Raw genomic sequence first — 12,418 nt, 5'->3', positions numbered from 1 at the left:
GTGAGGTTGGAGAAAAAATAGTTCTTCCTCAGCCATTTCCTCTTCAGTACCTGGCAGGCTCCATAGTCCATGCTTTCTCCCAGTGCCACTGGTCCCAGAATTTCTCAGAAAGAAACCATTTTTTTTGGAGCTGAAGTTACAATGTGGTGAGGTTGTAGGTTCTCAGCTCTGTTAGCATTTGCTATCAATCCAACTGCTTTCTATGTTCCAGAATCGCTGTTTTATTACACCACTGGCACCCCACTGACTTCCAATGTCTTGTAGATTTACTTAGATAGTTCTTATTTTATTTAAATAGGACTTGAAAAAAGAAAGTGATGACCATGCTTTTCATTATTTAAACTGACCAGAATTTAAAAGCTCTTAATGTAGTAAGATTGCCTAGGTCCAAAATGAGGCTCCATAACTTTCCAAATGTGTGATCTGGACAAATTAATGTGCCTGAGTTTCTTCATTTGTAAAATGTAGACAGTAGTACATAGTCCCGAGAATTGTCATACAGAGGACATGTATAGGATACTCCATAAATGCCAGCTGTTATTATTTTGTGTCGTGTATTGTTAAACCTTAATATTTTAAAAGTTGTCCTTTACTTGCAATACCATATGCGTATGAGTGTGGAGATACAGATGTGTGTGTGTGTGTGTGTGTGTGTGTGTGTGTGTGCATATTCATTTTTGTGCTTTTCAATTACAAAAGCTAGCACTTACATAGTGCTCACTATTTACCTTTTAAGCATCTCACCTATATTAATGCATCCTTCAGATAGAGAAATCACAATGGAAATTAGAAAATATTTTGAACTGATAATGAAAACGCAACATGATAAAACTTATGAGGCACTTTTTTCATTATGTTTCCTAATTAGCTATTGCTGAGGTCTTAAAAATGTTTTAGTTTCTGTTCATTTATTTTGAATTTAGTTTAATACTGAGAAAAGCCTCAGGCAGAAGGCTTATGAGCTATTTATTAGGAATTAACATCCCAGGGAGCAGGAATGAGGCACAGGGGGAGTGAGGGAGACAGAGGAGATGGGAGAGCGGAGAAGGCAGAGCCTCACTGAACACGTGTGGGCGTGGGCTACGGGGATAGCTGCCTCCATCAGGTTTGTTCAGTGCATGAGACCCACTCTGAGGAGCTGTATGAACTGCACTTTTAAGGGTGGTCTTGTTACAGAGTGGGTGTACATGGCAAGGAGAGAAGGGAGGGAAAGGAAGGGGAATACTTTACCTACCAGCTTCCATCGTCTTCCTTTGCTTTGGGATGTCATCCCCTCAATTCCCAGCCTTGCAGAAATCCAGCTCAGTAAGCTCATTTCTCTCTAGGAACTTAGCCCCTCAAGTGTAAGCTGCCTCAGAAGTTTCTGGATTTTCCAGTGTATGCAACTTTTCTGGTTGTTCACGTTGAGGCATTGATCAGCTATAAAGTACTCCATTGAGATCAAAAGTGAAAGCTCACCTCTAGGTTTTAATACATGATTTTTTTCATTGCTTTTTTTTTTTTTTGCTAAATAATCAATACTTTTAGTTTAGCTTAAATCTTGACCTAAGAATCACTGAAGTATGTTGGCTTTAAAAAAAAAAATAGTTTTCTATTGCTGTTTAGAAAATTCCCTAAAACTTAGTGGAATAAAACAGTATCTTTTATCACACTGTTTTTGTGAGTTAGGAATCTAGACATAGCTCAGCAGGGAACCTCTGGCTCAGGGTCTCTCAGGCTGCAGTTAAAGGTGATAGTCGGCATTGTAGTCAGTCACTCAAGGTTCGAATGGGAATGGATTTACTTCCAAGTTCACTCATGTGGTTGCTGACGGGATTCAGTTTTTCCTCAGAATCCTGGGCTGAGGGCCTCAGCTCCTCCCTGGGTATTGGCCTGAGGCTGCCTTCAGTTCCTTGCCACATGCTTCATCAGCACAGCAACTCGCTTCATACATCCAGCAAGCGAGAAAAGCCAGAGAGACAGTGCAGCAGGAAGGAGCCAGTGACCTCACCTTGGAAGTGGTGCCCCATCCCTTTTACTGCATTCAGTTTGTTAGAAGTGAGTCCTCAGGTCTAGCCCACACTCAAGGCTTTTTCTATGACAGACGACTTCCCCTTTGAACCAGGAAGAGTTCTTATTCCTCTAGAGAAAATGGAAATGACAGGTGCACCCTTTCATTGCCTGCCTAGCAGCTGGGATGCAGTCATGTAATCTACACTTGCCCACTTGAAGATACCACTGCAGACCGAAATGAAAGCCACTGATGAAGGAAGCATGGTGCAGCCACATCCAAGCCCCAGAATGTAGTAGAGATGTTCCAGATTCTGCATTCATTGTTCCTGTGGTCCTAATTGAATACCTCTGCCCAATTATCTGCCTCGTTCTTGCTAACCTAGACTCCACACCATGATTCTGGGATCTTCTTGGAGACACTGTGAGCTAACCAATGGTTTCAAGTAAATTCCTTTTCTGGTTAAATTAGCCAGAGTTGTTTTCTGTAGCTTGCAGCTAAGAAACTTGAATGTTGTAATGTTCTCATTATTGTGTTAACTCCATTTTTCCCCTAGTGTCTTTTTAAAGATCAGCAGCTCTCCATCTCTGCACCCTGTTTTCTGTTTTCATTTTCTTTTTCTCATCCTTATCATATTTATTCTCTTTTCCTGTGCATTTGAAGACATTTGTGATAGTCTTTCACCTAACGTTTTAGTTTTTTGCAGTATCGACTGGTCTTTCAATGGCTACCTGACTTCTGTAAGTTTATCTTCATATGGTTTTTAATCTTTCTTATTTCATCTAGTTATCATTTTATTTCTTACCCCTCAGATGTATGCCTATTTGTGTAATCTTCACCACATCATTAATCTATAAATTCATAGAATTCACTTACTCTTCTTACTCTTGAATTTTATTGAGCATGAAAGCAAACGTTTCCCCCAATTTTCCTGTTTTCCAATATAAATATTTTTAAATGTAGACTCTTTTTATATCTGTAGTGCTATGCTCTTTCTCATAGAAGATGCAGAATTGTTTCAAAGATCAACTGTTTTGAGGCTCAATTCTACTTGAGAATACTTACTGTCTATCTGATTGCTGCTAGAATCTTCTGAGATGTAACCTAGAAAACATGTTGGTATGTGTGGCCCCTAGCAAACATTTTTTTAAATGTGTATTAATTCTAATTTCTCAGGACAAATATAATATATCCTTTATAGTTTTGACTGCCAGACAGGCAACTTAAAGGTAGAATAGGTTGTTTATAAAATAGGTGAACTATATTTTAAGAACTCTACATTTTAAGAACTACATTTTACTCTACTTTATGAATAAAGTCAACTGACAAAGAGCAAACTGCCAAAGCCAAACCAACCAACCAACCAAACAAAAAACTGGTAGTATTCACGTGAAGCTTAATATCCTCAATTACATGAATATACAGTGCTTATGATAGGGATCTGGACTCACTAGTATGGCATCTTGGCCTAGGGGATATTTTAAGAGGAACAAATTTAAGAAATGGCATGTACAAGGAAGGACTCTCTGACCATTCCCTGAAGCAGGTTATAGACCCTCATGTGGGAGGAGGTCTCCCCAGGCCCATGGGAAAGGAACATTCTTATCTCTGAAGACAGAGCCATGATGAGAGGAATCTGAAAGATCAGGCCTTGCTAAGTTTCCCCGGGTTTACCACCCTCAGCTCAAAACGTTTTGTCTTGTCATATTTTTCAACGACTTTCCACTCCTCATCAAACCTAGTATGAAAACACCCAGGTTTAACCGTTTCTTCAGATCTTTATTTCCTTATGAAGGCTCCTGTGTCACATAAAACTTACGTTAAACAAATTGGTATGTTTTTCTCTTGCTAATCTGTCTTTTGTTAGTGTAATTCACAGGACCTCAACCAATGCATCTAAGACAGATACAAGGAAAACATTTTTTCCTTCCCTACACTTATGATAAACATTATTGATTTATTATAAATCATCAATAAGGAATAAATCAATAATCTTACAGACGAGGGCAAAGATCATGAATAGGTAGTTCACAGAAAAGTAAATATAAGTATTTGTTATAGGCCAAACATGTTAGTTCACACCTGTAGTCTCAGCTACTATGCAGACTGAGGTGGCAGGAATCAGTTAGGTCTGAAGTGAGCCATGATTTCACCACTGCACTCCAGCCCGGGCAACGGAGAAAGATCTTGCCTCAAAAAAATACAGATAGATAGATAAATAGATAGATAGATAGATATTATATATATAGACATATAACATATAAATATATTTAAAAGATATCTATACATAGATATATGTATAGATATAAAAGGTATCTATTATGAAAAATATTAACCTCAAAATAAGAGAATTGCAAACTAAAACTATAATAAAATACTAATCCTTACCTATCTTATTGGCAAAATTGTGTAACACACTGGGAGGGCAAGAGTTTGGAGAAATGGTACATCACACATTGATATTGGTGGTGCAGTTTTTACACAACCTCTATCAGGGTTGTCACTATTAAAATTTAAAATGTGTATACTATTTGCCTCAGCAATTCCACTTGAGGACTTTTATCCTATAGATATCCTTACATATACCCTTAAAGACAATGTACCAGACTATTAATTCTAGCACTTTCTATAATAGCAAAAGATTAAAAACCGCCTAAATATCTATCAGCAGGGGAAAGATAAAATAAATTGCCAGGGACGGTGGCTCACACCTGTAATCCCAGCACTTTGGGAGGCTGAGGAGGGTGGATCACGAGGTCAGGAGATAGAGACCATCCTGGCTAACACAGTGAAATCCCATCTCTACTAAAAATACAAAAAATGAGCCGGGTGTGGTGGCAGGCACCTGTAGTCCCAGCTACTTGGGAGGCTGAGGCAGGAGAATGGCGTGAACCCGGGAGGTGGCGCTTGCAGTGAGCTGAGATTGCACCACTGCACTTCAGCCTGGGCGACAGCGAGACTCCGTCTCAATAAATAAATAAATAAAAGATAAAATAAATTAGTACCTTATACAACAGAACACTACACAACATTTAAGATGAGATAACTTAGTTGTTCTCATGTAGAGTGATTGCCAAGTCATATTAGAAAGAATGGGAAAAGAGGCCAGGCATGGCTGCTCACACATGTAATCCCAGTACTTTGTGAGGCCAAAACATGGGCAGATCACTTGAGGTCAGGTGTTCAAAACCAGCCTGGCCAACATGGTGAAACCCTGTCTCTATTAATAATACAAAAAGTAGCCAGGTGTGGTGGTACACACCTGTAATCCCAGATACTCGGGAGACTAAGGCAGGAGAATTACTTGAACCTGGGAGGTAGAGGTTTCAGTGAGCTGAAATCGTGCACTGCACTGCAGGCTGGGTGATAGAGAGAGAGAGAGAAAGAAAGAGAGAGAGATTGACACCACTTTCAGAGGTGTTAATCTGTTTTTGGTCTATATCCCCCGTTGTTGATATAGCAAATGGTGCCACTACTGTGCCAACTCCAGAAGCACAGGAACCACACTTAAACATATTACATAAATTTCATGTGTTTACCTAGAGCCCAGAGAGCCTTTCTGCTGCTGACTGGGTAAGAAATTAGACTGTACCAGCCTGAACAACATGGTGAAACCCCATCTCTACTAAAAATACAAAAATTAGCCAGGGGTGGAGGTGTGTGCCTGTAATCTCAGCTACTCAGGAGGCTGAGGCAGGAGAATCGCTTGAACCCAGGAGGCAGAGGTTGCAGTGAGCTGAGATGGCACCACTGCACTCCAGCCTGGGCGGCAGATTGAGACTCTGTGTCAAAGAAAGAAAGAGAGAGACAGAGAGAAGGAAGGAGGGAAGGAAGGAAGGAGGGAGGGAGGGAGGGAGGAAGGAAGGGAAGGAAAGAAGGTAGGTCTTGGTGCCTCAAGGGACCAGCAGGAGGAGAAGTCTTAACTTTTCCCAATGGGTCCACCCATCACTGATCTGTTTCTTGTCAATTGGACCAGAGATGAGAGAGAGGCAGTTTTAGGTTTCCCCTCTCAGTTTTCCTATAAGAAGGAGGATTTTTCTATGATGCATGTTGACTGGACCCATCTCTTTTTCCCATCTGCATGTTATGTATATTCATGATTCTGGCCTTCCTGCCATTAAATGTTTTCCCCTTCTTTCCCCAAGACATTTATTTTATGCTTCCATCCCTGTTGTGGTAACTGATGTTTTCCAAAACTATGCCATCCACATGCTCTAGTACAATGTGACCTTGCAAGTCATCCATCAGGAGGTGAATTTCAATTCCCTTCCTGCTGACTGTAGACCAGCTTTGTGAATATCTTGTAACCAATATAATTATGATCTCCTGTAACCAATACAATTTGGTGGAAGTGACTCCACATGACTTTGAGAAGGCCTTGCAGCTGCTGCCTGTTTCTTTTGGGCCACTTGATCTACATTTTTTGTTGGCAGTTAAGCTGGGCTTGTCCTGCACATTGTAGGGTATCTAGCAGCATCCCAGGCCCCCACCCATTCATTGAGAGTAGCACTCTCCCCCTGGGTTGTAACAACCAAAACTACTTTTAGGTATTGCCATTGTTGTCTCCTGGGTGGGCAAAATCACTCCTTGTTGAGAACCACCACTCCACAGGAAGCCAGCCAACATTTAAGAATCCCGAGTACTCAAGACCACCATGCTGGAGAATCACCTGTAGGTGTTCCATCAAAAGTCCCAGCTGGAGCCCAGCCTTCCAGCCACCGTCTCCAAGGTGCGAGATTTGTGAGTGGAGCCATGTTGGATCTTCCAGACCAGCACATTTGCAGCTGAATATCATGGAGCAATAATCAATGCCACCAAAAGCAGAAGAATTTCCCAGATGAGCCCTGCCTAAATTCCTCACCAACAGAATCTGTGAAATTTTATATTTAAAAGGCTGTTGTTTAACCCCGTTAAGTTTTGGGATGATTCATTATATAACAATAAGAACTGGGACACCTATTCAGATGAACAGTGAACTAATGATATTTTAATAATATTTTTCTACAAAAAAATAGTATTTGTTGCCTACCCTTTGAGGCTTATTTTAATTCATAACTTGTCATAGAGCAAATGACTTTATAAATGCTTTCATCTTCTCATTCATTTAACCAATATTTGCTGAGGACCCATCTTTGTGCCAAGAACCATGTTGGATCCTAGATACACATAGCTAAATATGACATTTTAAAAATCATTATATCTGTGAAGTTTTCTTTATGTACTCTATGATCTAATCAACATATCTCATTTTTGTGAGTTACTGACCTTAACATGATCTCACTTTTCTGTTTTTTGCTTCTGCTTATGACAATCTTCCTCCTGAAACTTATTCTTTTCTCTTTATTTTCCTGAATTCTGCCTACATTAGCAGTAAATACCACCTCCTCCACAAACCTTTGATACATTAGTCAGAATAGCTTTTATCCCTTCTTTGACATTACACTTTTTTCTCCCCTCCTCCTAATTCCTAATTTGACAGAGTATCATCCTTACTCAGAATCTGGTGTTTCCTCCTACTTTCTAGAGAAAATAGAACCCATGAGCATTGACTACCCAATTCACAGATATGTTCATCCACACCCATGATGCAAGCAACCTTGCCTTACCTTCTTAACTCCATTTACATTGAACAAGATATTCCTTCTTCAATTGAAAACCACTCTGTATTAGTCCATTTTCATGCTGCTGATAAAGATGTACATGAGACATGGCAACTTACAAAATAAAGAGGTTTATTGGACTTACAGTTCCACACGGCTGGGGGCACCTCACAATCATGGTGGAAGTCAAGGAGGCGCAAGTCACATCTTACGTGGATGGCAGCAGGCAAAGAGAGAGCTAGTGCAGGGAAACTCCCATTTTTAAAACCATCGGATCTCCTGAGACTTACTCACTATCGCAAGGACAGCATGGGAAAGGTCTCCCCACGTGATTCAATTATCTCCCACCGGGTGCCTCCCACAACATGTGGGAATTATGGGAACTACAAGATGAGATTTGGGTGGGGACACAGAGCCAAATCATATCATTCTGCCCCCGCGCCTTACAAATCTCATGTCCTCACATTTCAAAACCAATCATGCCTTCCCAACAGCCCCCCAAAGTATTAACTCATTTTAGTATTAACTCAAAAGTCCACAATCCAAAGTCTCATCTGAGACAAGGCAAGTCCCTTCTGCCTATGAGTCTGTGACATCGAAAGCAAGTTAGTTACTTCCTAGATACAATGTGGTCACAGACATTAGGTAAATACAGCCATTCCAAATGGGAGAAATTGGCCAAAACAAAGGGCTACAGGCCCCGTGAAAGTCCAGAATCTAGCAAGGCGGTCAAATGTTAAAGCTCCAAAATGATCTCCTTTGATTCCATGCCTCACATCCAGGTTATGCTGATGCAAGAGGTGGGTTCCCATAGTCTTGAGCAGCTCCACCCCTGTGGTTTTGCACTGTACAGCCTCCCTCCTGGTTGTTTTCACCAGCTGATGCTGAATGTCTGTGGCTTTTCCAGGAGCACAGTTGGTGGATTTAGCATGCTGGGATCTGGAGGATAGTGACCCTCTTCTCACAAGTCCGCAGGCGGTGCCACAGTAGGGACTCTATGTGGTGGCTCTGACCCCACATTTCCCTTCTGCACTGCCCTAGCAGACGTTCTCCATGAGGGCCCTGCCCCAGCAGCAAACTTCTGCCTGGGTATGCAGGCATTTCTATACATCTTCTGAAATCTAGGCAGAGATTCCCAAACCTCGATTCTTGACTTCTGTACAACCACAGGCTCAACACCAAGTGGAAGCTGCCAAGGCTTGGGGCTTGCACCTTCTGAAGCCATGGCCTGAGCTGTACCTTGGCCCCCTTTAGTCATGGTGGGAGCAGCTGGGACGTAAGGCACTAAGTTCCTGGGGGGCATGGTGCCTGGAAAAGGCATGGGAGTTCTGTGCCCATTCCCACATCCCTTGCCCTATGTATCACTTCCATATGACTGTTCTTCTGTATCCTTTATTATGTTCTTTATTAAGAAGTCAGTAAACATAAGCAAAGTGTTTCCCTGAGATATGTGGGCCACTCTAGCAAATTAATCCAACTCAAGGAAGGGGTTGTGGGAAACCTTGTTGTTGTTCTTGTTGTTGTTGTTGTTTTTAAGATGGACTCTCTCTGTCACCCAGGCTGGAGTGCAGTGGCACAATCTCATTTCAACCTTTGCCTCCCAGGCTCAAGCAATCCTCCCACCTCAGCCTCCCAAGTAGCTGGGACTACAAGTGCATGCTACCACACCCAACTAATTTTTGTATTTTTTGTAGAGCTGGGGTTTCACCATATTGTCCAGACTGGTCTCAAACTCCTGGCCTCAAGCTATCTGCCCATCCAGGCCTCCCAAAATGCTGGGATTACAGGCATGAGCCACTGTGCCAGGCCAGAGCCAAATAATAGCCAACTGGGCAGAAGTGTAGGTGATGACATACTACTTGGGACTGGCATCTGAAGTTGGAGGAGGTCTTGTGGGACTGAGTCATCAACCCATGGTGTGTCTGATGCTATCTCCAGGTAGATAGTATCGAGAATTGAGTTAAATTAGAGGACACTCAGTTGATGTCTGCTGGAGAATTGCTTGGTGTGTGAAAGAAAACCCCTAAACATCTGCTCACAGAAGTGTTCTGTAGGTTGAATGACTGTGTGAGAGTAAAGAAAAAATAAAATATTGTTTTTTTTTTTCTCATTAGTTCGACTCACTCTCCTTGTTTTCAGAGTCCACTTTCTTGAAAGGATTATCTCCAAACACTGTCTCCACCTTTTTTTTTTTTTTTTTGAGATCAAGTCTTACTCTGTCACCCAGGCTGGAGTGCAGTGGCACGATCTTGGCTCACTGCAACCTCTGCCTCCTAAGTTCAAGTGATTCTCCTGCCTCAACCTCCTAAGTAGCTGGGAATACAGGCAAGTGCCACCACATCTGGCTAGTTTTTGTATTTTTTGTAGAGATGGGGTTTCACCATGTTGGCCAGGCTGATCTCGCACTCCTGACCTCAGGTAATCCGCCCACCTAAACTTCCCAAAGTGCTGGGATTAAAGGCGTGAGCCATTGCACCTGGCCCACTTTTTGATTCCCTCATTTATTCTCTAACCTCATGTTGTAGTCTCCTCCTTTCTCATCTCTAAACACAGGTCTCCGCCTCATCCCATCTTTCATGCATTCTACTGCAGCCTCCCTGGTGAAGGTGACCACGCACGTCACAATTGGTAGCTAGCAGACAATTTTCAGTTTCCATTTCCCTTGCCTCTGTTATAATCGACACAGTTGCCTGCGTCCTCCTGCTTGCAACTCCTGTGGCTTCCCAAGATAGCTTTCCCCTGCAGCTAGGTCCTCTTCAGTCTCTTTTGGGGGTTCTTCTCTCCTTCTGCACAGAAATGTTAAGATTCTCTTCTCCCTAGTTCCTGTTTCTCTCATTAGGGAGAAAAGTGCTTTCAAAAACTCCCACAGCTTCAGTCACCCCAGGTACCTCCTGACTCAGTGCTTCTCAGTCTCAACCACTCTGGGGAGCTCTGAACCACAGATGTCACTGCCACCTGGGTATTGGCGGTCAGACACAGCAAACGCTCCGCGTGCAGGACCGGACTCATCCTCTGCGTGATTAAGTAAATCTCTCCTGTGGTCTGTATCTTGGAGGAAGGCACCACCCCCACGGAGCCACCCCAAAAGAGCCACCAAGTCTATGGACTCAGCCTCCAGTTAATTTGGTTCATGCCCTTCAACACTAGCTCTGCCTTAGCTCAGGCCCTCAGCATTTGTCCCCTGTCCCTGGCAGCAGCCTTCTAACCCACTGCCATCTCCAATTTGGCCCTCCCTCCTGAACTTTATCCACTCTGCTGCCAAATTCACCTTCCTAACATACACATTTGATCAAGACTAAGTCTCACTGGAGAGCAAAGTCCAAGTTCCTTGAGTTGGCAGCCAGGGCCTCTTGCTTACCTTTTTCATCCCATGTCTGGCTGTATCAATCCCAACACACTGGCCACACTAAATACATTAGCATATCCTTGAGCACATTCTACTCTCTCACACCTACAATCAGACCATGAAATATTTTGTTCTATTATTTTCTTTTTCTTCCTTCTGCCTTATCTTTCTTCCTTCCAATTCCTTTCTTAATTGGCTAATTGTGCTCAATCTTAAAACACTCAGCCCAGGCCGGGCGTGGTGTCACGCCTGTAATCCCAGCACTTAGGGAGGCCGAGGCAGGCAGACCACAAGTTCAGGAGATCGAGACCATCCTGGCTAACACAGTGAAACCCCATCTCTACTAAAAACACAAAAAATTAGCTGGGTGTGGTGTAACGCACCTGTAGTCCCAGCTACTTGGGAGGCTGAGGCAGGAGAATCACTTGAACTTGGGAGGCAGAGGTTGCAGTGAGCCGAGATCACGCCACTGCATTTCGGCCTGGGCAACAGAGAGAGACTCCGTCTCAAAAACAAAAACAAGAAAACATCAGCCCAGTTGTTAAGTCTTGGTGTCGCTTTCCCCGATGTTCCCAATGGATGATAGAGTAAGACCCCTCCCCCTTATCACTCAGCATTCCCTGTGGTTTTTCTCTATTACAGCACTTAGAAAAGTGTATTATTGCTCTCTGTAGGCCTGCCTGTGCATAAGCTCCTTAAGAGCAGGGATTGCACCTCTTCTGTCTGTATTTGCAGCTATACTGTAGCACAGTGCCAGGCATATAGTAGTTGTTCAATAAATGTCTTAAGTAAATAATCCCCTTGAACCTTCTATGAAAACAATTTGCATGTATTCTTTGCCTCCTTTGCTGGCCTGAAAACACTTTGAGGGTAAGAATTCCTTTTAAAAAATCTACCTCCCACTGTCTACTACCATGCTGTTCACATTCTAGACATACAATAAATGTTGAATTATATCACCATTTGTGTTTCGTATGTTCAGATAAACCTAAATGGTGTTCATCAAAAATAACAAAATGTTCATTTTTACAATGCTGACCAATGACATAATGCCATGATATTGAAACAGATGGTTAGTTGTGACTTTTACAATTATACGGAATACATCGTTTCAAACAGCAAATTGCTGCAGAGCCTTTTGGCATCTCGTCCATACTTAATAGTTTGCATTGTTTCTGTTAGGATTTTGTACAAAGTACCTGCTATCTTCAATCAGGACCTCCTAGGAGGATAATTTTTCACAGCCAGAGTGTCCAATCTACCACAACTTTGACAAAATAGCTTACAGAATGATCCAACTCTTTGCTACAATTGTTTGCTCAGTAAACTTCTGCGTTATTTATCTGTTGGGTGATAGAAAGTAAAAAATTTCCTTGCTATGCATCCTGGATACTGTTTACTTAGCCCTGAAAAGTTCTGATTCTGAATTTTTCCTGAGATTTCACATACCTTTTACGACATTATCCATGAACTTCTACAATT

General features: G+C 42.3%; 1 protein-coding gene across 1 annotated transcript in view; it reads right to left on the bottom strand.

The window, feature by feature from the left end:
* MARCH11 (membrane-associated ring finger (C3HC4) 11) overlaps positions 1-10,599 on the bottom strand; it is a 149,903-nt gene extending 139,304 nt beyond the window's left edge. Inside the window, exon 1 of the mRNA XM_011947464.1 lies at positions 10,479-10,599. Coding sequence (XP_011802854.1) covers positions 10,479-10,599 — 121 coding nt within the window. The remainder of the gene's footprint in view (positions 1-10,478) is intronic.
* Between the last annotated feature and the right edge of the window lie 1,819 nt (positions 10,600-12,418).

This window comes from Colobus angolensis, unplaced genomic scaffold (genome assembly GCF_000951035.1).
Source record: "Colobus angolensis palliatus isolate OR3802 unplaced genomic scaffold, Cang.pa_1.0 Scaffold266, whole genome shotgun sequence".
NCBI classification, from domain to species: Eukaryota; Metazoa; Chordata; class Mammalia; order Primates; family Cercopithecidae; genus Colobus; species Colobus angolensis.
Note: the sequence above shows the minus strand (reverse complement) of the source record. Positions and strands in the feature narration are given on the sequence as shown.